Genomic DNA, 27,326 nt, shown 5'->3' with positions numbered 1-27,326 from the left:
GCTGTGGCACTTTGAATGACAATTGCGCGATCATGCAACACTGTATCCATATGAAATTTTTATCTTTTTTTGTGACAGATAGAGCTTTATTTTGGTGGTATTTAATCACCTCTGGGTTTATTTTTTCACTGACTGGCACTGATCAAACATCCTCATCACACAATACGGACGATTAACCTGTCAGGTTCCAGAGTGAGTATAACAAGCATGCTTTAGTGCATATACAGACTGATTTTACTGTTGTGGGTTTAGTAACACTTAAAACAAAAAGAAGCATTAAGTCTTAAGTACTACTTTGTTATGAATGTTTTTATAATCATACTATAGGCTGATAAATATTAAACTAAATCAGTATGTGTATACACATATACACACATATATATATATACACACATACATACACACACATATATACATACACACACACACACGTGTCTCATTTACTTACTATACTTATATTACTTACCAATATATTTTTTTTACTTTTTCACATGCTCCCAATTCAAAATAATTTTTTTAACCTCTTGCACACTCAAGATTAACTAACTGGCTTATAGGCTGATGTATTACATTTAAATCATATCCTCCCTTTTGTTTCCCAGTGAAATGAGCCTAAAATTCCCCAAGCCCACTGGAGGTGAAAGTACAGCTCTCCTTTCAACTATCAGCTTAATTGCAGTATACTGTCACTTGAGTGTCACAATGCAACTCAAACATTTATTTAAACATGTATTTAGAGGATAATAATACACCTAATGTATAATTGCCATCTCATATTAATGACAAGCTGTGGTTTGTGTAGAAAAACAATGTATATGTATATGGAAGTCACACTTACTACTGGTTGCCTTTGACAGTGATCAGGAAGAAAAGGCTATAGTAGCTGAATAACAGCACTGCAAAAAAGGTTCAGCTGCCAACATCATATAAAATGTAATTAATGTAACTAAGCACATTATTTACCCGGGGAATTGTAGTATAATAATAGGCAGCGCCCTCCTTTTTTACAGACTCAAGATGGGATAATGACTTTCTATGTCTAGAACATGTCTATTCACATGATGACTGGCCTGCATGGAAGATCAGCTATGGAAATATATTGTTCTCTATACAGCATCTGCAAGAAAGTAGGTTGTGTTCTCCCACATCTTGACGTCTGTAATGTGACAGGATTGTGTACAAACACTGCAAGCTGAAAGCATCACGTAGACACTATAGAAAAAAAAAAGACTTCCTTGTAACATCCATTCCTTTCCAAAGTTGAGTTCTTTTAAACCCAAAAGCTACAGAGGTATATTAGGTGGAGTGTTAAAATAAATGATATATTAGGATTAAACGATTAGCCCTGGTTCACAGAAAATGCAACTTTGAAATCGTACTACTTCACTTGAAGCAGCGCAATTTCAAAGCTGCAGATCAGTTTGTACCTCCGATTTCACTGCAGCTTGCAACTTCATTTAACAGAAGTTATTGCAATGAAATCTGAAAAAAAAGTAATGCAGGAATTATGTTTGATTGCAATGATTAAGTCCGTGCCATAGAAACACATTAGATGCAACTTCCGGTGTGATTTGTTATAATTGACATGTATTTGACACCCAAGACCATTAATACATCTCTAAGCTGACTACCGTGAAAAGGAAAAGATAGTGAAGTCATTCAAAAAGTTATATTATATCAAAAAATTATAATATTCAGCCAGGTAGTAAACGACGTGCCTAAAACTGTCTGAATATTATGATTTTTATTATACAATATAAAGTTTTGTATGACTTCACAATAATGTTATATTTGTGGATATTGCAGAATATATTTGAATTAAAGTTCAGATTTAACAAGAACTTTTAGAGCCTACATGCTCCAAGCTCAGCAATCCTGAACTTTAAAAGATACTAAAGGCCTGGAACATTCATAAAAAAAAAACACAAACACAAATGGTAGTATATGAATTAATTCTATAAACACAATTTTTGGACGGAGTAGAAAGAGTTAGAAGGTTTTATCAGGTTTATGTGTAGGCTCTTTGCATCCTGGGGAGATTTCTTACTCACCTGTCCTGGTGATTCGAAATGTGAGAAAACTCCCCAGTGAGTTTTGGTTGGTGTTGGACTATAAAGTATAAGTATATATGATTCCCCACCCCCCTGGCCTTATATACTGATCTGTCCACAATCTTCTGAAATCCAAGCTGCGCAGCCTGCTACAACGCTCCAGGGAGGTTCTGAAGTCTTCTGCACATGCTTGGACAAAACCTATTAATTTATATAGAGAGGACATCTATCACTGGGGCACAGGATTTGTGCCCTCTTCATTGGAACAAATAGGATATGAACCTGGCAGGACCCTGGACAGGGGAGTATAAGACTTTAGGAAGCGTGTGTGTGTGTGTGGGGGGGGGGTAATAATAGAAAAAATATTTTTCCAAATACATATTCAATACATGAGAAAGGATTCGCAGAGCACTATGGGCCATCCAAAGACAGCCCAGCACAGCTGCTTGCTTTGAGGCACAATTTGTCTGACTGAAACTTTGGACCAGGATTTTGCCTGTTCGCTCTTATAAGACTATGGGACTGATCGTGAGAGTTTTCAGCATTAGCTCCTCGAGGGACACACAGTGTGGACAGCTAAGCGTAAGACCTTTGGGGATGGAAGAGGGGGAATCATTTAAAAGAGTAATTGTAGAAATGCAGTTGTCCTTTAATATTTTTGAGATTACTACAACAGCCTCGCAGCATTTCATTGCAGTTTCGTCAGGAGGATGACTAAAATTAAACACCTCATTTACATTACACAAAATGTACTGCATGTACAATAAAGGGCTATTTCACTTGTCTTACGTTATGCTCATGAATGTCTTATTACTCTGCATACAGCTCGGTGTCATCTTTGGGTAATACAAAGTAGAAGAAATAGATTTTCAATGATGAGGCAACGTCTGTGCTTTTACCTTCAATCAGCACGCTTCATAAGTTATACAGTCATGGCCGAAATTGTTGGCACCCTTGATATTTCTCCAGGAAATCATGTATTTCTCACGAAACGTATTGCATTAACACATGTTTTGCTATACACATGTTTATTCCCTTTGTGTGTATTGGGACAAAACAAAAAAAGGGAGGAAAGAAAGCAAATTCGACATAATGTCACACAAACCTCCAAAAATGGGCTGGACAAAAGTATTGGCACCCTTTCACAACTGCGGATAAATAAGAATGTTACAAGCATGTGATGCTCCTGTAAACTCACCTGGGGCAAGTAACAGGTGTGGGCAATATAGAAATCACACCTGAAAGCAGATAAAAAGGAGAGACGTTCACTTAACCTTTGCATTGTGTGTCTGTCTGTGCCACACTAAGCATGGACAACAGAAAGAGGAGACGAGAACTGTCTGAGGACCTGAGAACCAAAATTGTGGCAAAATATCAACAATCTCAAGGTTACAAGTCCATCTCCAGAGAACTAGATTTGCCTTTGTCCACAGTGCGCAACATTATCAAGAAGTTTGCAACCCATGGCACTGTAGCTAATCTCCCTGGTCGTGGACGGATGAGGAAAATTGATGAAAGATTGCAACGCAGAATAGTCCGGATGGTGGATAAGCAGCCCCAAACATGTTCCAAAGACATTCAAGCTGTCCTGCAGGCTCAGGGAGCATCAGTGTCAGCGCGAACTATCCGTCGACATTTAAATGAAATGAAACGCTATGGCAGGAGACCCAGGAGGACCCCACTGCTGACACAGAGACATAAAAAAGCAAGACTACAGTTTGCCAAAATGTACTTGAGTAAGCCAAAAGCCTTCTGGGAAAACGTCTTGTGGACAGATGAGACCAAGATAGAGCTTTTCGGTAAAGCACATCATTCTACTGTTTACCGAAAACGGAATGAGGCCTACAAAGAACAAAACACAGTACCTACGGTAAAATATGGTGGAGGTTCAATGATGTTTTGGGGTTGTTTTGCTGCCTCTGGCACTGGGTGCCTTGACTGTGTGCAAGGCATCATGAAATCTGAGGATTACCAAAGGATTTTGGGTCGCACTGTAGGGCCCAGTGTCAGAAAGCTGGGTTTGCGTCCAAGATCCTGGGTCTTCCAGCAGGACAATGACCCCAAACATACGTCAAAAAGCACTCAGAAATGGATGGCAAAGAAGCGCTGGAGAGTTCTGAAGTGGCCAGCAATGAGCCCAGATCTAAATCCCATTGAACACCTGTGGAGAGATCTTAAAATTGCTGTTGGGAAAAGGTGTCCTTCCAATAAGAGAGACCTGGAGCTGTTTGCAAAGGAAGAGTGGTCCAAAATTCCGGGTGAGAGGTGTCAGAAGCTTATTGATGGTTATAGGAAGCGACTGATTTCAGTTATGTTTTCCAAAGGGTGTGCAACCAAATATTAAGTTAAGGGTGCCAATACTTTTGTCCAGCCCATTTTTGGGGTTTTGTGTGACATTATGTCATATTTGCTTTTCTGCCTCTGTTTTATATTTGTTCCAATACATACAAAGGGAATAAACATGTGTATAGCAAAACATGTGTTAATGCAATACCTTTTTTGTGTGAAATACTTGATTTTCAGGAAAAATATCAAGGGTGCCAACAATTTCGGCCATGACTGTATTCACAGCACTGTGAAAAGCCTGATTGGCTTACAGTACTACCCTTCTCCCCCTCCCAGACTAAATTCTGATGTGTAGTGATTAGAAAAGTCTAGCACAAAGACAGATGAAGGTAAAATCTAAGTAAGGCACATCATTTTCAATAAGTAGAAGAGTAGATTAAGTGTGGTCTTTTTTTTTATATCTACTTACGCTTTGTTTTAAAAAATAAATTGCTGCTTTTGCAGCAATGCTTAACTGCTCTTCTGCACTACCCCTACAGAAAGTTCAGTCCTGTTATGGACAAACCTCCTGGTCCACTTCACCATGTCAGCCTGGGATAAAATGACAATACAAGAGAGCATTGCTGATTGGATAAAACTAGTGCCACACCATACAGCATGTAAGACCATCCACCACCAACCTACAGCAAAATAGGAAAGATCCTGGGACATCACGCGACCAGCCAACAGAAGAAGCTGGATATAAGAAAATAAGAGAATTATCAAAAAAAAAAAAAGAGAGAAAGTGTAAGTGTAAGAGAATTTAAAAAGGGGAGGGGGGGGGGGGTGTGCTTAAAAATCATCCCCTCTGTCTGACCTGTTGAGCGAGTTGCCCAAATATCTCCAAATCCTTGCCTTCTATATCTTTTTAGAGCCAAGATCACTGTGGCTCGAGCACGGAAAACACTTGTGGTCAACATTGCGTTAAACACAAAATATCCTGGTTAATGAGTAATGAAAAATTGGTCAGTATCGTCCATGATAAACCGCTTCGATTTGAAAAGATTTGGACCCCCTGAATCAGGTACCTCCAATCCCCCTAGCGAGCAAGGGTCATCTGGGGGTTGGTGGGCAGGGACGAGGCGATCACTCTCTTCTTCTTTCTCTTCTTTTCTCTCTTTCCAAGACTTTGTTTCCTCTTTTCTTCTGTATACCAATTTTGTATCTCTATATTGGTACAAGTCTAAAGAATCTCCTAATTCAACATGGCTATGGTTGGTAGCTGGTAATTTCTTGAGGTTGTTTAGCTATAGCTTACTTTGCCTTTATGTTCATCTGTTCCATTATATACACTGCTCAAAAAAATTAAAGGAACACTTTGAAAACACATCAGACCTCAAAGCGGAGAAATATCATGCTGGATATCTACAGTGGGGATCGAAAGTTTGGGCACCCCAGCTAAAAATTTGTATTAATGTGCATAAAGAAGCCAAGGAAAGATGGAAAAATCTCCAAAAGGCATCAAATTACAGATTAGACATTCTTATAATATGTCAACAAAAGTTAGATTTTATTTCCATCATTTACACTTTCAAAATAACAGAAAACAAAAAAATGGCGTCTGCAAAAGTTTGGGCACCCTGCAGAGTTAATATCTTGTACTGGCCACTTTGGCAAGTATCACAGCTTGTAAACGCTTTTTGTAGCCAGCCAAGAGTCTTTCAATTCTTGTTTGAGGTATCTTTGCCCATTCTTCCTAACAAAAGTCTTCCAGTTCTTTGAGATTTCTGGGCTGTCTGTCACGCACTGCTCTTTTAAGGTCTATCCATAGATTTTCAATTATGTTGAGTTCAGGAGATTGTGAAGGCCATGGCAAAACCTTCAGTTTACGCCTCTTGATGTAATCCCCCGTGGATTTTGAGGTGTGTTTAGGATCATTATCCATTTGTAGAAGCCATCCTCTCTTTAACTTCAGCTTTTTCACAGATGGCATCAAGTTACCTTCCAAAATTTGCTGAAATTTTATTGAATCCATTTTTCCTTCTACTCGTGAGATGTTCCCTGTGGCACTGGCTGCAACACAACCCCAAAGCATGATTGATCCAACCCCATGCTTAACAGTTGGACAGAGGTTCTTTTCATTAAATTCTGCGCCCCTTCTTCTCCAAACGTACCTTTGCTCATTCCGGCCAAAAAGTTTAATTTTAACCTCATCGGTCCACAGAACTTGTTTCCAAAATGCATCAGGCTTGTCTATATGTTCATTTGCAAAGTTCAAACGATGATTTTTGTGGTGAGGACGTAGAAGAGGTTTTCTTCTGATGACTCTTCCATGAAGACCATATTTGTACAAGTATCTCTTTATAGTGGAATAGTGTACCACAACTCCAGTGTCTGCCAGATCTTTCTGGAGGGATCGTGCAGTCAAACGTGGGTTTTGAATTGTTTTTCTCACAATCCTGCGAGCTGTTCTGTCTGATATTTTTCTTGGTCTTCCAGATCTTGCTTTAACTTCCACTTTCTTGATGACTGCCATTTCTTAATTACATTCCGAACAGAGGATATTGACATCTGAAAACGCTTTGCTATCTTCTTATAGCCTTCTCCAGCTTTGTGAGCATCAACTATTTTCAGTTTTCTAGACAAATGCTTAGAAGAACCCATGGTGCTGATTGTTGGGGCAAGGTCAGATGAGTCTGGGCATTTAAAACCTTTGAGATTGACATCACCTGGTCTTCCCAGACGATGACTGAGAACAATCCATGACACTGGCAGGTCTCAGCTTTGCAAAAGGGGCAGTGCATGCTATAAATTCTGCAGGGTGCCCAAACTTGCAGACGCCATTTTTTTGTTTTCTGTTATTTTGAAAGTGTAAATGATGGAAATAAAATCTAACTTTTGTTGACATATTATAAGAATGTCTAATCTGTAATTTGATGCCTTTTGGAGATCTTTCCATCTTTCCTTGGCTTCTTTATGCACATTAATACAAATTTTTGGCTGGGGTGCCCAAACTTTCGATCCCCACTGTATACTGATATGGACTGGGTAATGTGTGTAGAACATAAGGGTGCCCCATCGTTTGATGGAAATGAAAATGATCAACCTACAGAGGACTGAATTCAAAGACACCCCGAAAACCAAAGTGAAAAAATGATGCCACAGGCTAGTCCATTTTCCTGAAATTTCATTGCAGTAACTCAAAATGGTACTCAGTAGTCTGTATGGCACCCATGTGCTTGTATGCATGACTGACAACATCGAGGCATGCTCCTAATGAGACGATGGATGGTGTCCTGGGGTATTTCCTTCCAAATCTGGACCAGGGCATCACTGAGCTCCTGGACAGTCTGAGGTGCAACCTGGCAGCGTTGGATGGACCGAAACATGATATCCCAGAGGTGTTCTATTGGATTTAAATCAGGCAAGCATGGGGGCCATTCAATGGTACCAATTCCTTCATCCTTCAGGAACTGCCTGCATACTCTCCCCACATGAGGCTCAGGCATTGTCGTGCACCAGGAGCATAGGGTCTGACAATGGGTCCAAGGATTTCATCCCAATACCTAATGGTAGTCAGGGTGCCATTGTCTAGCCTGTAGAGGTCTGTGTGTCCCTCTATGAATATGCCTCCCCAGACCATCACTGACCCACCACCAAAACGGTCATGCTGAACAATGTTACAGGCAGCATAATTCTCCATGGCTTCTCAGGGTGAACCTGCTCTCATCTGGGAAAAGCACAGGGTGCCAGTGGTGGACCTGCCAATTCTGGTGTGCAATGGCAAATGCCAATCGAGCTCTACGGTGCCAGGCAGTAAGCATAGGGCCCACTAGAGGACGTTGGGCCCTCAGGCCACCCACGTGTTTCTGATGGTTTGGTCAAAGACATTTACACCAGTGGCCTGCTGGAGGTAATTTTGTAGTGCTATGGCAGTGCTCATCCTGTTCCTCCTTGCACAAATGAGCAGATACTGGTCCTGCTGATGGGTTAAGGACCTTCTACGGCCCTGTCCAGCTCTCAGAGTAACTGACTGTCTCCTGGAATCTCCTCCATGCTCTTGAGACTGCTGGGAGACACAGCAAACCTTCTGGCAAAAGGATGTATTGATGTGCCATCCTGTAGGAGTGGGATTACCTATGCAACCTCTGCAGGGTCCAGGTATCGCCTCATGCTACCGGTAGTGACACTGACCCTAGCCAAATGCAAAACTAGTGATGAAGATGAGTAGGGAAAAAAATATCAGTGGCCTCCACCTGTAAAACCATTCCTGTTTTGGGGGTCATCTCATTGTTGCCCATCTAGTGCACCTGTTAATTTAATCAGCACCAAAGCAGCAGAAATTGATTAACAACCCCCTCTGCTACTAAACTGACCAGATCAATATCCCAGGAGTTTAATTGACTTGATGCTATACGGTGATTAAAAAATGTTCCTTTAATTTTTTTGAGCAGTGTAGAATGTGTATCCAGAAGATGTTCGGTGATATTGAATCCCTATGCCTATTATTCAGGTGTAGGCGGGACCTTTCTGTAGCGTTAGTGGGAATCAACCTACTCCTTAGGGCGCAACTAATGCTGGCTGTCATCTCCCCGGCATTGACCTGCTGCGCTCTGAGGAGGAGGAGGAGGGGGGGGGGTTGGGCACTCAAAAGAGTTGGGCTTCATTTAGATGTGTGTGGGGGGTGGCAAAAATGTGCGGTTGAGACGAGTTTTTGCTACATGCCACCCTTAAGCTGCAATAGGAAGCAGACCGTGGCATGTAGATGGTGCAGTCACGATGCTCCACGCGCAAAGTCTACCCGACATCTAATTATCATTATACACTCAAGTAAATGTGGAAGGGAAGAAGGGAGGCAAATGTAAGGGGGGCCAGAGGTCACTGCTATAGGGGAAAGGTGGGCAGAGAACACTACTGTGGGGGGTTGTTGGTGTATGGTGATATGAAGGGCGGTAGAGATGTGAAGGGGGGCAGAGGACACTACTGTATGGGGTGGTAATGTGCAGAGGGTAGGGAACATTGCTATGGGCAGGGTCACCCCCATAGCAGTGTCCTATACCACCCTTTATCTCACCCTCCATTGTAGCATTCTCCCTTTTGCTCTATAGCAGTGTCCTCTGCAAACCCCTCCCCATCCCTCCCATGGAGAGGTATTTTAAATATCGGAATTTCTCGAAAGTGGCTGGGGATTTGGATTTAATGCACCCCCTATCTCCACAATGCAACCCTAAGGCAGCTGCCTTATGCAGCCTCATTCTGACGCCCAGCATAAGGCTGCTTAGGCAGCTGACTTAGAGCACCAGGGTGGGGTAAAAGCCAAATGCCCAGCTACTTGCTGGAAATTCCAATTTTTTATATAACAGTCTTCAGACAATCCCCTTTATTTTCCTCTTGCAGCAGCTGAAAGCCAGCATCTCCTCCCCTCCCTCCCACGCGCATACAGCTGCTGCAGGAGGAAAATCCAGGGGATCGGTTCTAGTAAATGCCTCCCCCGCTGCCCCTCTTGTCCTTGTTCCTTTTTCTGCTGCCTAGCCCCCGTGTGTTCTCCTTTCAACAGGGCTCCTAAAAACAAATTGTAAAAATAAAACTAAATATTAAAAACTACTGACACCATCCACTGCTCTACTAACTACCACCAACCTCTGCCCTACTGACACCATCCACTGCCTTATTGACTGACACTGTCCACTGCCCTACTGACTGACACCATCCATTTTTAAAGGTAGGCCAAGTTTGTATTTTTAAAGTGACATGTGTTTTATTTTTTCCTTACTACTTAGTTGGGCCTTGTTAATTTCCTGCATGCAATAATGCAGAACCCCAAAATTAATTTAAAGTACTTTGGACACTTTGATTAGGCACATTCTTATCAAATAAGTTAATTTTCCCCCTAACACTCTGGGGTGCATTTATAAAGGTTTTCACACAAGGTTTACACAACTTTCACCAATAATCCACACATTTTTCTAACCGATCACAATTAGAAAGAGTGAGACTCTTTATTTTGTTGAGGAATACAAGACTACACAAGACCTATAGCATTACAAAATGGTCAGAGTCCTTTTCAACTCCAGAGCTTTTCATGACATTCAGAACAGAGTCAAGACTTTGCCAGGAATGTCTTAATTGGCTTGTTGTGTTAGAAGACAAGTAGAAGACTTGTTTTATTTAAAACCCAAGATGCATTTATTGATTTTAAGCTCTGACTGACAGATCTGGTCTGACTTTCACCCCCTGGGAACTTTGTCATAAGACCAGTTTCTAACATGTTGCAATGCCCACGCTCTAAAAAAAAAAAATGTTCTTTACGGAAAAACGAATTTAGCATTTTCTTTCAAAACTACTGCTGTGTTAGAAAAAAGATGAAAGTTTCTTTATCAAGCCCGGACTGGCAATCTGGCAAGTGTAACAGGTGGAAAGACAAAAGGTAGTAAGTTTATGGACCAGTATGACTTCTTGTGAGCTTCAACTGTCCAAACACATTCTTTAATTCCATATCTGGGCCTCAGGAGTTTAGTTGGCAGATGACCCAAAACCTTTACACTGTTATACCATCAAGATAGGTAGTCTGGTCATGGATACCGACATGGACTGGTACTGTTGTTGGCACATATGATAAAGCCTACTACTCACACAGGCCTATGCACCAAATCAGTGCAAGGGGCAAAGTGTATCGTGCAAAGTGTAGTAACAAATCAGAATCTTCTACAGAGTGACTGACTTCTGCAATGATTTATTCAGGACAGGCTATTATGTGTTAGTGTTCTGTTTACTGAATAAGCATACTAGCCTTGTCCTGATCTCCACGCTCTGCCCTACTCTCTGAAAACTTAATAAAGGGCAAAGGTGTCTGAAGGCAGAATTCTAGAATGCTCTCAAAAGTTTTGCTTCTCTTCCTTATGGGCAGAAAATACAAACAGAATGTTTTTCTGTAACCAATTTCTATTATAAGAAAGAGGCTGTGACATCATCCATTCACCTCTCTTACTGCAGCTATACAGCACATGGCCATTGGGAGGAAGGATCAGTGAGGTGCCCAAAGTCACATCCTAAGGACATTCAGCACTGCACAGAAAACCTGTCATAGAAATGATGCATTGTAGTGGGTTAGTCAGACCTGGATCTGTCTCTTCCCACTACCGTTGCGAACAAACTAGACCAAGGGTAGGCAACCTGCGGCTGTTGCAGGACTACAAGTTCCATCATGCCTCTGCAAGTCATAACTGTAACTGTCAGTTTTGTAATGTTGCAATGCCTCATGGGAAATGTAGTTCCACAACAGCTAGAGAGCCGCAGATTGCCTACCCCTGAACTAGACGGTCAGAATGTGACTTGGGTCCTTCCATTACACTTGTGAACAAATTACACAGTAAGCAGGTCAGACCACGACTCTTGGGTCCTCTTACTACATTTATGAACAAACATGGCATTGGATGCTGCAGAATGAAACCCTGGTCCTCCCACCATACTTGTTACGGAACTACATAGTGGGCAGGTAGGACCAGGACTCATAGGTTCTTCCATTACACTTGTGAACAAACTAGACATTGGATGTGTCAGAATGAGACCCGTGTCCTTCTACAATACTTGTGAATGAAATACACAGTGGGCAGGTAGGACCAGGACTCTTGGGTTCTTCCACTACACTTGTGAACAAACTAGGCATTGGATGTGTCAGAATGAGACCCGTGTCCTTCTACAATACTTGTGAATGAAATACACAGTGGGCAGGTAGGACCAGGACTCTTGGGTTCCTCCACTACACTTGTGAACAAACTAGACATGGGATGTGTCAGAATGGGACCCAGGTCCTCCTACCATACATGTGAATGAAAGTGGGAAGGTAGGAACAGGACTCTTGGGTCCTCCCACTACACTCGTGAAGAAAATAGACAGTGAAGGTATCAGAATGGGACTACAGTCCTCCCACTACATGTGTGAATTAACTACACAGTGGACAGGTCAGATCATGACTCGAGTCCTCTGACTACAGTTATGAATGGATTACACAGGGGCATTAAAAGACAAATGGCTGGAAGAGAGGGAACAGTAGCCACTGGGCTAATGAAAGGTAAATAAAGACAAATGACTCCTTATTATGCCGGGGTCAAGATGTGATTTCTCTATGGGTGGAAGACTGTTTTGAAAGTGTAACTGAATTGTTAAAAGGTAAGAAATCACTTATCAAAATTTTTGGAAAAAAAATCTGCCCAGGTTTCAACCTTAAACCTTGTTTCTTTGTTTTTTTTTATTTCCAGAGATACCAACATCTCTTAGAATATAAACTTTTATCTCTGCATTTTTCCACTAGCTTGTTCTTATTACACGCTCCAGACCATCGCAAAATTTTTAGCCCAAAGGAATCCTTGGAATATTTTTTAGGTCTAGAACACAGGTGTCAAACTGGCGGCCCTTCAGCTGTTGCCATGAGGCATTGCAAGATTGACAGTTGAACCCTAGTTGAGAATGCCTGCTCTAGACCGTGTAAACACAGATTTGTTTACATTCAGTTTGCTTACATATGTAACAGCAGATAAGGACTAAGAGAAAGAAAAGCATAAACCACGGCTAAGAAAGAAAGCATTTGGTTTACCTAGTGATTGCATTAGAGCTGCATTCTGCTTTTTGTAACTCTACCAGGAATCATATGGGAAAGGGAGGTGGGCAGGGCTTACATTACTTTGTACCAGGCTTGTCTTCCTTGACCAGTTAATGATCTCCATGGACTACATGAGTGCACCGCAACATATAATCTTTACTAATAGCTCTTGGTACTAAAGATCACATATGTACAGCAAACTTGTTTTCACTTCTTGTCTGCAGTTACAGAGCAAATAGACATAAATATAAGTGTGAACAATCCAAAGGTTGCTTTGGCTGCCTGTGATGAGAACTCAAAGCACACTGGAAAAACAGGGGTAAAAGGTTATTTTGCAAAAAGCTAAAGTGTTTAAAAAGTACAGTAATCCTTTAAATGAAAATTGATGATGTGCATACTCCTGCTAAGCCACACATGGTTTTCTGATACTTCATTCCAGAAGAATTAAACTGCTAAAATTGTATTTTTTCAGCCAGCATGCACTGGTTGTACACAGTCCTGCAACATTATCTGTACGTGTCACCTCATATTTGAAAAAGAGCAGTCTCTATGTGATTAAATTCAGGTTAAGAGGAATAGTAGATCAGTCAAATAAACCTTCCAGCACTAATTTTAAAGTCAATAACTTCCTATAAATGGAACACCATCTTACTGAAACTCATATTTTTCCTCTAAATAGCATGATGCAAAATGCCAACACAAGAATAAGTTACCCAAACCTTATTAATTAAGAAACATATAAATTAACCAGAATCCAGTCAACCACAACCAGTTAATGCGAAAAGTGCAGTTCTCAATCCACAAAGAAAGCAAGCTGGTTTCTTATTAAAATTCACAGTGGTGTCTGGTGATATTTTCTTGGTGAGCGTACCGAATGAAGACAGCGTGAAGCTAATTCTGCTGTACAAAGTAGTCAAGCTTTTATTAATGAGTAATAGCATGAACATATGCACACTGCAAAGTTAAATATTTTTACCATAAACACTTATTTTTGACCTTCACAAACAGGGCAGATACAAAATATTCTCCGCTATCTAACGAGTGAATAATTGAGAAAAATTGGTGCAAAATGAACAGCCAAACTATTTCACAGTCAATAAATCAGTTATTGTGGAAATTAAAAATGTTTCTGAAGAATAAAGTTCCTGCTTGACCAGAGCTGATCGCTGCTTGTACACATGATCACAACTGCAATTCATATGTTAAATACAGATAAAAGATACTTTGAGCATATACCATGGGTACTCTCATTGCTACTAGTTACACTTACCTCCATAATTGGATTAGAAGCCAACACTTTCTCTTCTATATTTGCCTCGCTCTCAGAGCCGCTGACCGTGGCAAAATATCTCATGGCATACTTGGCAGAAACAGTCTTCCCTGCACCGGATTCCCCACTCACGATGATGGACTGGTTCCTCTCATCCCTGGATCAGATTGCAAAGAAAATAAATGCTCCAAGTTATATTTTTAATGAACATAATACAAGCACTGACACTTTCCTGACTAACTGGTTCATGTAATACTACATCTGCTATAAGGACTATTTTCTTATCATGGCAGAAAATGAATGGAACTGTCCCTAATCTGCAACTGATTACAAGCTTTCTAACTGGAGATGATTATGACTTTCAACATGGGCTAAAGAGACCTTCAAGAATCACAAAGAACTACAGAAGTCAGGAAGCCATGCAACACATATGCCCTTCGAGCCAAGTTCCCCTCTACTTATTAAAAGTCTGTGACCTTTGAGCTTTGTGGAGAACTACATTCAAATTATGTAAATTCTAAAATTAAAAAAAATGTAGACACAAACCTATGGGATGCCCTCTTAAACTTTACCTATGAGCAAAATAGTTAAACACCCCTGGCATACCATTAAGGGATCTAATTATACATAGGCTTCTGTTCTTTCTGCGAACAGGAGTGATTTGTGACTTGTAAATGTACCCGCTATATTGTGAGAAAATTACACGGACATGTATAAGGGAAATAGAAATGCTCTATAATTGATGAGGTTATATATTTATTACGCTAAACATGGCAATACAGAAGTTGAAATATTGGTTTTTAAAAAATTGTCTTAGGAACATTTGTTTTATTTCCTAATAGTAGAAGGGTAAATTCAACTATTGTTTTTCACTGTAGTGACAAAGAAAATAAAAGGAAGACTGAATTTTTTTCTTGAAGGAAAGAACGAATTACGAATGTGGCTTTATTTGAGAAAATTGATACTTATTGTAATTACGCATCTTAATCCTTAAAGCGATACTAAAGCTAAAAATGTTTTTTTACCTTAAAGTGGTTCTAAAGGCTTGATGTTTTTGACCTTCATGTATTCTATGCATGAAGGTAAAAAATCTTCACTGTGCCACATCCCCCCAGCCCCCCTAATACTCACCTAAGCCCCCTCTCAATCCAGCAATGTGCACTGGAGTCTCAGCTATCCCGGAACTTCTGCTTCTCATTGACTGAGACAGAAGTGGGAGCCATCGGCTTCAGTGCTGTCAATCAGAGGCCAGTGAGCCAATGAGAAGAGAGGGGGTGGGGCCGAGCCACAGCTGTGTGTGTGAATAGACACACGGCGCACCAGGTGCCCCCATAGCAAGCTGCTTGCTGTGGGGGCACCTGACAGGAGGGAGGGGCCAGGAGAGCCTGTGGGGGACCAGAGAAGAGGAGGATTGGGGCTGCTCTGTGCAAAACCACTGCACACAGCAGGTAAGTATAGACATGTTTGTAATTTTTTCTTAAAAAAAACAAGCCTTTAGAATCACTTTAATGCATTCCTTGCATTAAGGTAAAAAATGTTTTCTATTTCTCTGGCTTTGGCCAAAGAGCCATCGGCTCCTGCTGCTATCAATCAAATGCAGCAGGGCTAAGTCCACTGTGTAAGTCTATAGAGTGTGGCTCCACAGACACACAGTTTGGGAGCATGCAGACACTGTGTACTGCCATAGCAAGTGACTTGCTATGGGGACACACGATGAAGAGGAGAGGCCGCTCTGTGCGATACCACAGTCCATACTGCAGTCTTTCTCAATCTTTTCAACACAGAGGAAACCTTGAAATAACTTTCCGGTCTCAGAGAACTCCTGCTAAAAATTACTCATGACGCACCAGTATGATGGTCAGTGGGAAAAATGCTCCTTACACTTGTGGACATTGCGAAGAATTACTCCCTTATAGATGGCTAAAAAAATTAATGGAGGCAGAAATTGCTCATTACTCAAGGAGCACCTGGAAACTTATGGAGGAACCTTAGGATGCCCTGGAACCCTGGTTGGGGAACCCTGCCATAGTGGTACCACTGAATACTCTAACAGACAGTTTTCCTAAATTTCTGTGCAAATAGTTGAACAAAATTCTGCTGGTTTATGGCCAGCTTTATAACATGGTGAATGCTCTGACCTATAGAAAGATACAGTACTGTATGTGTGTAGTACTTGTTTGTCCTGATAAGAAGTGTGTGTGTTTTGCCAGAAGGATTTATAACTGCGATCTGTATGTTGCGTCCTTGGATTAGGTGGCCAAATGTCCCACACATCAGAATATCCTGACTATTTAAAATAAACACAAACCCCAGCACACACCTTCTTACTATAAAGCCAGTTTGGAGGGAGCCAGTCCAACCAGCAATATTTTATGTTTGGATGGTGGGAGAAAACGGAAACAACCAGAGAAAATTCATGCAAGCAATAATTAATCTCCTGCACATTGTGCTCCTGGACACTTATTATAGAAGGTTACAAGCCTTTGCCATTAACAGCAAAATTATACATCCTTTTAGTTAAATATTGAAACCATTCATCAGACAGGTATAGTCACATACCAATCGTTCATATTTTTGCCTAGTAGCAAGAAAGAAAAAATGAGAGTGTGCGAGGCCGTCTTTTGTATTTAAAAGTCTCCAGACTTGCAATATTTACCAAGCAGAACCTATGCGGATTCATAGCAAGGCTGTCAGAAACAAACCAGAGATGTGTTCGTACAAAATATCAGGCAAGCCCAAGGGTGCAGCTAGCGAGGCCTGGAAGCCAACTAAGCACAAAACACAATTATTTGAAGATTCTTTCACAGATTTTAAAAGTGAATTTGCTAAAAAGAAAATATATGTGTGTTCTTCAATTTCCTATACAGATTTCTTCAATGACATGATGTAAACCCTGTTCATTATGTCTCGGTCCATCTTGTTTTTACCAGCATATCCAAAATAAACCAAAATGTAGGTCAATGAGTGGGCGGATGTTAACGGATGTACTGTACGTTCAACTACATAAAAGTCTGTTTATGTCTGCAGAAAAAAAAAAAAAACCGAAAAGATCTGCGTCTTTCTTTTTTTTTTCCATTTTTGTGGATGTAAACAAATGACATCTGTTTTTAGGCAAGAAATATATTTTTTTGTTGATACTTTTGCTACCTATTACTAGTTTCTTCAACAACTACAAAATGGGACTTGGGGAAAAAAACGGATTCACAAAATGAATGTAAACTGAAAAGAACTGAAGATTGATCTGCAAACCGACAAACTAATGAAATCTAAATCAGTAGTTACCGGTATTTTTTGTCTTAGCACAAAACGTGACTGAACTGATAAGATCCATGTGAAAGGACCCTGAAACGTATTGCTGAAAATCTACCTGTGATTGGCACTAGTTTCATATTAAAACCATATCTATTTTAATGAAATATATAAAAGCCATCTTACCAAGAAAAAAAAATTCATGACATTGATGCATAATAGAAGTTTCTTTTTTTAAATTCTTGTGAACTAGGTGTCAATGAATTAAAGTGTTCACCAATAACAGAAGTCTGCCAAGCAAAATAGGTGAGTTGGAAGCTTTGGTGCATGAAGAGAACTATGATTTAATTGCTATTGCTAAATCTTGGCTTTCTTCATTCTTCACATGACTGGGCCATTAATATTCCTGGCTATGTTCTCTTTCGGAGAGACAGGGTAAATGGGAAAGGTGGTGGTGTCTGTCTCTATGTGAGAAGTGATCTCAGAGCGAGTGTGAAAGAGGACCTAGTTGATGGAGAGTGTGATGAGGCTGAAGTATTATGGGTGGAACTGCACATGGGGGTGTGTACTACAAAGGTAATCATTGGAGTTTGTTATAGGCCTCCCAGTGTTAATGAGGAGGTGGAGACTCAGCTCCTTGCACAGATTGAAAGGGCTGCAAGGGCTGGGACAGTGATAATAATGGGGGATTTTAACTACCCGGAAATTGACTGGAATAATGGCACAGGAACAGTTAAAAGGGCAAAAATCTTTAAACCTACTATATGACAATTTTATGGTATTGTTCATAGAGGCCCCAACTAGGAATGATGCTCTGCAGGACCTGGTAATCTCAAACCATGCAGAGCTTTTTACGAATGTCCACATAAAAGAACATCTGGGTAGCAGTGACCGTAACATGATTTCATTTATTGTTAGCTGTAAACAGCAAGCATATACGGGAAAAATAAAAGCCTTCAATTTTAAGAGAGCCAATTTTCCAAGGCTGAGAGCTGCTCTCCAAGACATAGACTGGGAGGGAATATTGGCATTAATGAACACAACACAGGAATGGGAGTTCTTCAAAAAAATACTGTATGTTAACACACTGCAAAATATATTCCCATGGGCAACAAGTTTAAAAGGCTAAAAATCAAACCTATGTGGCTTATGGGCAAAGTTAAAAAAACGATAGATAATAAGAAAAGAGCTTTTATTAAATATAAAAATGAAGAAACACTATCATCATTTAAGACCAATGTGGTGCCAATATTTAAATAGGGGTCAAAATCTTTACCAAGTAACTATTAACCTGTTAGCTTAACTTCTATAGTTGAGAAGATACTGGAGAGCTTAATAAAAGACCACATAGATGAGTTCTTGCTGGAAAACAAATATTTTAAGTAACAGACAGCATGGATTCATGAAAGATAGCAGTTGTCAAACAAATCTGATTTCTTTTTATGAGGAGGTGAGCAAAACCTTGGACAGAGGGGTGGCGGTGGACGTGGTATACATGGATTTTGCAAAAGATTTTTGCAGTTCCCCACAAATGGCTAATGTGTAAGGTAAGGTCTATGGGCTTGGAAAAATCTGTATGTAAATGGATAGAAAACTGGCTAAAAGATCATATTCAGAGAGTAGTGGTTAATGATTCATACTCTGAATGGTCTAGGGTTGTCAGTGGTGTACCCCAAGGTTCAGTGTTGGGACCCTTACTTTTTATTATATTAATAAACGTTATAGGGTCTGAGATTAAAAATCCCATTTCAGTCTTTGCAGATGACACCAAGCTGTGCAGTGGAATAACGTCCTTACAGGATGTCTCCAATTTACAAGCTGACCTCAATGCACTGTTTAATTGGGCAACTATGTGGCAAATGATGTTTAATGTTGATAAGTGTAAGGTAATGCACTTGGGGGATAAGAATATGCATGCATCATACATACTAGGGGGGGTACAACTGGGGGAATCAATGTTGGAGAAGGATCTAGGAGTTCTGGTAGACCACAAGCTTAATAATGACATGCAATGCCAAGCTGCGGTTTCTGAAGCGAGCAAAATTTTTTCTTGTATTAAAAGAGGTATAGACTCCAGAGAAAAAGATACCATATCACCCCTGTACAGATCATTAGTAATACCTCACCTGGAATATGCAGTTCAGTTTTGGGCACCAATTCACAAAAATAATATTGGGGAACTGGAGAAAGTACAGAGAAGGGCAACCAAACTGATAAGAGGCATGGAGGAGCTCAGCAATGAGGAAAGATTAGAGGAACTGAATTTAACTGAATCCTCTTGAGAAGAGGAGATTAAGGCTTGGTTCACATATGTGCAGGTTGTGCAGCTGCAGATCCGCACGAAAATCCATGCAGCCCCATGAATGGGCTCTCATGCCCGCACAAAACGCAGCCTGCACGGCCGCATATATGTGAACCAGGGATTAGGGGGGATATGATCAACATGTATAAATACATCAGTGGTTCATATAGTGAACTCGGTGTAGAGTTATTCACCCTGAGGTCATCACAGAGGACAAGGGGGCACTCTTTACGTCTGGAGGAAAAGAAATTTAATCTCCAAACACGGAAAGGTTTCTTCACAGTGAGAGCCGTGAAAATGTGGAATAGACTCCCTCAAGAGTTGGTTCTGGCCAGCTCAGTGGATTTTTTTTTAAAAAGGACTGGATTCTTTCTTGGATACACAGAATATAACTGGTTACTAACATTTATAGGTAAAGGTGATCCAAGGAATATCCGGTTGCCTCTCGAGGGATCAGGAAGAAATTTTTTTCCCTGCAGGAGAAAAATGGGTCATGATTTTCTGGGGGGGGTTTTTTTGCTTTCTGATCTCTCGATCAACTGTGGGTGTAGGATTATAACAACTTTTTTTTTTTAATGGTTGAACTAGATGGACTTTTGTCTTTTTTCAGCCTGACTAACTATGTAACTACGTATTTAATATCGTTCCATCAAAATATACAGGTAATTTCCAAACAATTATGAATGTAACCGTTCACATTAGGAAGTATTATAATTCGAGAATACCTGGAGAAATACCAAATTAGAATGCAAAATTCGATTAACCACTTGCCTACTGGGCACTTCCACCCCCTTCCTGACCAGGCCAATCTTCAGCTTTCAGCACGGTCACACTTTGAATGACTATTGCGCGGTCCTGCAACACTGTACACAATCAACATTTTTATAATTTTTTTGAGACATATAGAGCTTTCTTTTGGTGGTATTTAATCACGATTTTGTTTTTTTATTTTTTTTGCTAAACAAATGAAAAAAAGACCATACATTTTGGGGAAAAATTTTAGTTTGTTATAAAATTTGTAAATAAATAATTTTTTTCCTTCACTGATGTGAGCTGATAGGCAGCACTGATGGGCATTGAAAAGCATCACTGACGGGCACTGATAGGCAGCATTGATGGACACTGAGAGGTATCACTGATGGGCACTGAGACAGAGCATTGATCATAAGTGCCCTGATTATAAATGTAGATGTCCCCTCTGAGGATTGCTACTTATAGACTTTCCTCTCCTCACACACTGTCAGCGTAAAGAGAGGACTGCCGATAACCAGCGTTTCCTGTTTACATGTGATCAGCTGTAATTGGACACAGCTGATCACATGGAAAGAGCCTACGCCATCGGCTGTTTACCGCGATCGGTGATCCACTGTGTCCGAGTCATATGACGTCCTCCCAGAACAAGAAAGCTCTCGCCCATCCATGATTTCCTAATTCGGCGGGCAAGAGGCAGTTAAAGTGGTTGTACACCTCAGACATGAAATCTGAAAGCATATCCCTCTATAGTGCGTACTTGTCTCAATTCAGAGCACTGTGTGTCATTTCTGTCTACTGCTTTGTTCCTCTGCTATATGCATGAGTCACTTCTGACACGTTTTCCTGACACCAAGAGTAAAATGGCGACAGGGGAGGGCACAGCCTGTGATGGACAGCCTCAGCTCTGTTCCTATGTGCTGTGTGAAGGGGTGTCCCTTCCCTCCAATCAGCTCTCAGAGCTCTTCGCACTGATATAGCTTCAGCTCTCCGCCCCTTGCTTCTTAGAGCTGAGAGATCCTGTGTAAATTCAGTGGAGGATCTCAAGAACTTTGCTTTTCACATAGATTGAAGAGGTTCTGTGGTAGCCACCATTAAGGTGTCATGTGAAACATGGCTGATCCCAAAAATAACATCTACTACGTTTTTACAGGCCTTAACACAAATCTAACCAACTAGTCTACTTTTCCCCCAGTTTTTGGCATTTTGAGCTTATCTGTTGTGGTTTATTGAGCTCCTTGCATATCCTATAAATGCGTTCAATTCTACAACAATTTTTGGGGAAGGAAAATGCTGATTTGGTATTTCACGGATTCCTCAGAATCTGTAAGTGGTAATACTGGTAAATGGATGTACAACTGGGCTACATATGATTGCTAAGTTGCACTATATACACAAGCAATCGTTGCTTACTATGATGAATTATGATTGTTCAATTGACAGTTCATTGAAAATTTACAGAATGAAATTGAAAAGAAACTTATGTCAAGCTTAAGATAGAGTCAAAACAAAGTGAATTTCAAGTAAAAAGGCCATGCCCAGGAAATATGAAAGAATCAGCGTTGCTATACACAAGATGCATTGTAACAGTTTAGCACAAGATGAATGATCGTGTTTTCAACATCTGTCATCTGTTGAACTGAGAAAATGATTACTGTGGGACTATCAATAGAAAGGGGTATAGCTGGAGACAACTACACCCTTGAGCAATGTCTGAGCCAAGTTCATTATGTCTGTGTATGAGGACAAGTATGTTCATGTGCGCTATTCCAGCTATGAATAATTTTGAGGTCTGTCTGCATGAGCCTTTAGCTTCCATGGTGTTCCATACTACCCGCTTTATAAAACTACTGGGGACCCTTCTACCTTGATATACTACTGGCTAAATCTCAATACTGAATGGATAAACAGGATATGGAGTTGTTGGTACTGTAATGGGTTTCTATGGAAGAAAAGAGAGCTATAAAAATAAAATATAAAATTTAGTAACGCCCAATTACAGCAGCAACCATTGCACACACTGTTTCAATGCCAGATGCTGCCAGCTACAGGGCACAGCAAAATCACCAATGAGCACTAGAAATCTTGTAAGGCACGTGTTTGCTTCATTTAACATACAAAGCTGGATTCTAAAATGTTAAGTTTCAGACAAGAGGAACCAAAATGTTTCTAACATAGGAAATGTATATTTTATAGGCAAGGTATCTGGCTAACACCTTCGGTCACTGTCCTTGAACAAGTTTTTAGACCAAGACGGTCAGTGATGTCACAATATCTAAACTGTATGTTTATGTTACATCACTGACTCATTATAATGAAGCCATTGGCTTAGTACCCCAGCCAAAAAAAAAGAAAAAAAGAGAAGGACAGCAATGACAGCTCCCATGGTTCTTCAGTACAGGTTCCCTATTAAGCCTACAGTATGATTAATGTCTAATTGTACCCATGTGCATAAGATGCCATTTTAAAGGACACAAATACAATTTAGTAGCAAAACACATTAGAGAACCATCACTAAAAGGACTAGCTAATCCAAGCAGCAACAAAATGTTCAGTCAGTTCCCCATTATTAAATATAAGACTAACTACAAAGCTGACTTTAAAAGTTAATAAAGAAACATGGCATTTATAAAGACATTTTTCAAATTAAACAGAGTACAGGAAAACATATACAAATGTAATCGTTCAGTCCCATCCCTGACAGCTAGCTCACACCACAATGTGTATTATTTAACATGGGTTGGACAAAAAATTGCAAACACTGCATGGTTTGGGTTGAAAGTGGAAGTAATGAAATATTCTTTTGCTTCTGCTATGTGATGAGACACCTAGCCAACAGGTGAGAAACCTCGTTTTCGTCATTCACTGCATACACTGCTAGCAATACGGAGTCATGTCAGAGCTTACTGAGTTTCAAGGAGAGCAAATTGTTGGTGCCTCTGTGACTGAAGTTGCCAATTTATTTTCCATGTTGCAATGTAGAGTATTTAAGTTTATGATGGCAAATACAGTTTCAGGCAAAACTTCTGAAAAGCATAAGCGCATTTGACATCGTCAACTGACCGAAAGAGACAAAAAAACATTGCGCAGGATTGTGACCCGGAATAAGACAACAACTGCTGCAAAAAATGACTGTAGAGCTCAGTCTCAGTCTTCCAAAACTAGTATCCACAAAAACGGTGCAAAGAAAACTCCATAAGCAAAAAATTCACGGGCAAGCTGCAACTGCCAAACCACTAGTGACTGATATTAATGCTCAGAAGAGGAGAGAGTGGTGCAACACCCACAAATCGTGAACTATCGATCAATGAAAGACTGTAATAAGGTCAGATGAATCGAGCTTCATGTGTGGCGAACACTGTCCCAAGCTTACAATCAGGACTGTCTTGTGCCAATGGTAAAGCACACTGGTTGCGCAGTCATGGTTTGGGCAGCCATATCTTGATATACTGCAGGTCCCATCATCACCATGAAAGGCAAAGTCACTGCCAGCTACTATGTACAAATTTTGGCAGACTCCCCCCCATGGTACAGACATTGCTTCCCAGAATACAACGCCATTTACCAAGACGGTAATGCTCCGATTCACACAGCTGGTGTTGTCAAGTCGTGGTTTGACAAGAATGCAGAGGAAGTCTCGCACCTTCCGTGGGCAGCGCAGTCACCTGACCTCAATTTAATAGAGCCATTATGGTCAATTTTGGAGAACAAGGTTTTGGCTCGTTTTCCACCTCTGGCATCTCTGCAAGAACTGAAACAATTATTGCATGAACAGTGGTATCAGATTCCACTATCCACCATCCAAGACTTATATTTGTCAATTCCCTGGAGAATTCAGGCTGTCTTGGATGCCAAAGGTGGTCCAACACCATATTAGGTAACGATTTTGTTCTTTTACCTGGTGTTTCCATAATTTTGTCCAACCCCTGGTATATGTGTGTTGTGGTATGTTGTCATCCACGTGTATATATATATGGATTTATTTATTTCAGTGCAGCGCAACTGTTTGTTGTGGTGTACTGCATTTTTAACAATTGCACAAGACCTATTTTTTTTTTCATTAAAAGTGAGTAGGATTCATAATGCAATGCACCTAAGCACAAGCAAATTTTTCAAATCTTGAGCACTGTGGTGTGAGTTGGCCCTTAAAGCTGGACTCTAGGTGTGATTTTTATTGCATAGTTCCAGCTTGGACCAAGGTAACATAAATGTGCATATCTCAAACCTGGGCAAATGTTGTGGAAGATGCAAATCAATGCAGGTGCTGGTGATTCTTCCGTGATAGCAGCAATCTTCTGGGTTCTGCACAAAGTGGTTTCCACTCTGGATAGTGACCACAGGCATTTTCGAATTGGAAGGGGTGGAGACTGTGACTTCACCACACAACCTCAATCACAGAATTGCATTCATTAAAGAAAGTACAGGGTGTTCTGTGAATGGTGGAAGTGCTAAGCATTTGACCCCCAGAAGTAGAAGGAAAGCAGCTCGGCTCAAGACCTGGAAGACTGCTGCTAGCTCTATTGTAGCGCCAACTACTACAGGTATTAGCAGCTTCCAAAGCGACCGCTAGGGTATGATATATTTACACGTATATTGGTCCAAGCTGGAACAATGTAACTAAAAACAATAAAAATCATACCTGCCATTTTGGATGGCATTTTTGTCACTGTGAGCCATTGGGGAGATTTCCTATTATGTTCTGAAGACACAACAAAAGTGAGAGGAATTCTCTCCAAAGTGAGAGAAATCCTCTTTTAAAACAGATGTCACTGAAATAGGTAGCCCCATAGAGAGATATCCCCTCTATTCCATTTTAGGCGACAACGCAAACATTTGTGTTTTTTCTTTGACAATGGTCACCGGGACAAAAAGACAAATAGAGTGTTAATCTCCCTATGGGTTCATAGACAGTAATAAAATGAACTGATAAAGGTTCTAACCCCATCCCCAGTCTTTCCAAAATTAAGCCGGCCATAGACGGTTCCTGCTGAACTGGTCGAGACTCGAACCATTTATGGGCAGGCTGAATATACGCAAGTTGATTGATCGATCAACTTTGGTACAGCCTGCCAGATTTCACATGCGATTGCTAGTGGCTATTATAGCTGCTAGCAGTAATACCTGTGTTCTCTCGGCGGGGATGGCTGGGAGAACACAGTGGGATTGATTTACTAAAGGTAAATAGGCTGAGCATTGCAAGTGCAGGTGCTTTAGATCTTAGGGGAAGCTCTGAAATGAGGGTTTTTTTTTATTATTTTCCTTCCATGTTCCCCTCAGATCTAGAGCAAATGCAATTTCAGTCTATTTACCTTTAGTAAATCAGCCCCAATGGCTCCACGGGAGGGATTCCTCCATCAACAATGACTGTGTTGATGGGAGAATGGAGCGGTTGCAGGAAAGAAAATCACTCTGTCTATGGCCGGCTTAAAACAACTGAAAAGGTTTTGGCTTTAGAAATACTTTAAATCACCCCCAATGGTTAGGTCACTTATTTGAGGACAGAATACAAAATAAAATGCATTATGACACAACACACCTGGCCATTTGTTTATATGCTTCTTCTGCCACTGCAAAAATATGGGGGTCCATATCCCCCATGTTCTGCCCACTGTACGCATTGATGATATCGGAGCCATAGATAGGTAACTGTTCATAAGGGTTTATCGCTACAAGAACTATGCCTGAAAAAAAGAAAAAAAAAAAAGAAGCAGAAACATGTGATGAGAAAATCACAAGTCATTCAGGATATTAGAGCTTTCAGACTCCTGCTTCAGGGAAAACATTTATGGTTACATTTATTAAAGTGTAAAAGTCTCATGTGAAAGACACAAATGGTTCTGAAGCTTCCATGAGCCAAATTAATCACTTGACAGTATTTGTGAGATCTGCGTAAACAGGCGTGTGGATACACTGAAGGAAATACTGTTCACAATTTGCAAAGGCTTTTCAACATGGTAGCATCTCAAGACATCAGCTTTTACTTACAAGGCATGGATCATAGTAAGGTCTATACAAAAAGTGAGAGTCACAAGTTTTATACTTATGTAGACACACATATGATTTCCTGTTGAAAGCATGAACAGGGCGTTTTTTGTTTTTCAATTTTATTTCTTCTATTCATGTTTTCCATAGCAACACAATAAGCCAGCTCTATTTGCTTCTCCAGTTATCAGACTAGTGCTTCTACAATGTTAAAATCAAACAGTCTTTTACATTTAGGCCTTTTTCAAATGGGCTTAGAGACTTGGCAAAAAAGCGATTTAAACAATTTTTTTGCTTCTGTATAGACGCCAAATGAATTAGGTAATAAAATCAATGGCAGGCGGATGGGAGAGTATACACCAGCACATTAGTGTTGGAAGATCAAAGCAGAAAAACTGCCACACATGCATTATTAGGATCGGCCTGGGTGTGTGGCAGTTTTTCTGCTTTGATCTCAGTCAGCGCTCAAAGTCAAACCACAGCCCCGCGCATTTTCCCCACCCATCAGGTTTAGTCAAAAAAAATGCTCAGAAATATATTTGTTTCCAATAACCTCACCTCTATGACTAAGACCTGATAGGTAGGGCGAAATGCGTCAACGGGGAAGGTTTGCGAAGCAGAGCTAACTGAGGCTGCCACACATGCATTATTAGGATCAGGCTGGGTGTGCTGTATTTTGTCTGCTTAGATCTTCCTCCACCTTTGGATGAGTGATACCTCGTGCCAGAACCCCTGTACCAAAGTACCAACCAGGCAGAACATCTCTGCTTGGAGCGGCACCAAGTATGCGTGTCACAGCATGTTAGTGTTGTGTCAACAATTTAAGGGCTTGGCACTTTTTCTAGGCTTTGTCGCAAC

The 27,326-nt window shown here is 40.6% G+C and overlaps 1 protein-coding gene across 1 annotated transcript in view; it reads right to left on the bottom strand.

The window, feature by feature from the left end:
* LOC149455884 (unconventional myosin-Va-like) overlaps nt 1–27,326 on the bottom strand; it is a 241,092-nt gene that overhangs the window by 107,029 nt on the left and 106,737 nt on the right. Inside the window, exons 4-5 of the mRNA XM_089685755.1 lie at nt 26,023–26,167; nt 14,186–14,342 (exon numbers count right to left, since the gene is read on the bottom strand). Coding sequence (XP_089541881.1) covers nt 14,186–14,342; nt 26,023–26,167 — 302 coding nt within the window. The remainder of the gene's footprint in view (nt 1–14,185; nt 14,343–26,022; nt 26,168–27,326) is intronic.

The sequence above is a fragment of the Staurois parvus genome, unplaced genomic scaffold, assembly GCF_062004578.1.
Source record: "Staurois parvus isolate SC_StPar_1 unplaced genomic scaffold, SC_StPar_1.0 ptg000385l, whole genome shotgun sequence".
Lineage (NCBI taxonomy): Eukaryota > Metazoa > Chordata > Amphibia > Anura > Ranidae > Staurois > Staurois parvus.
Note: the sequence above shows the minus strand (reverse complement) of the source record. Positions and strands in the feature narration are given on the sequence as shown.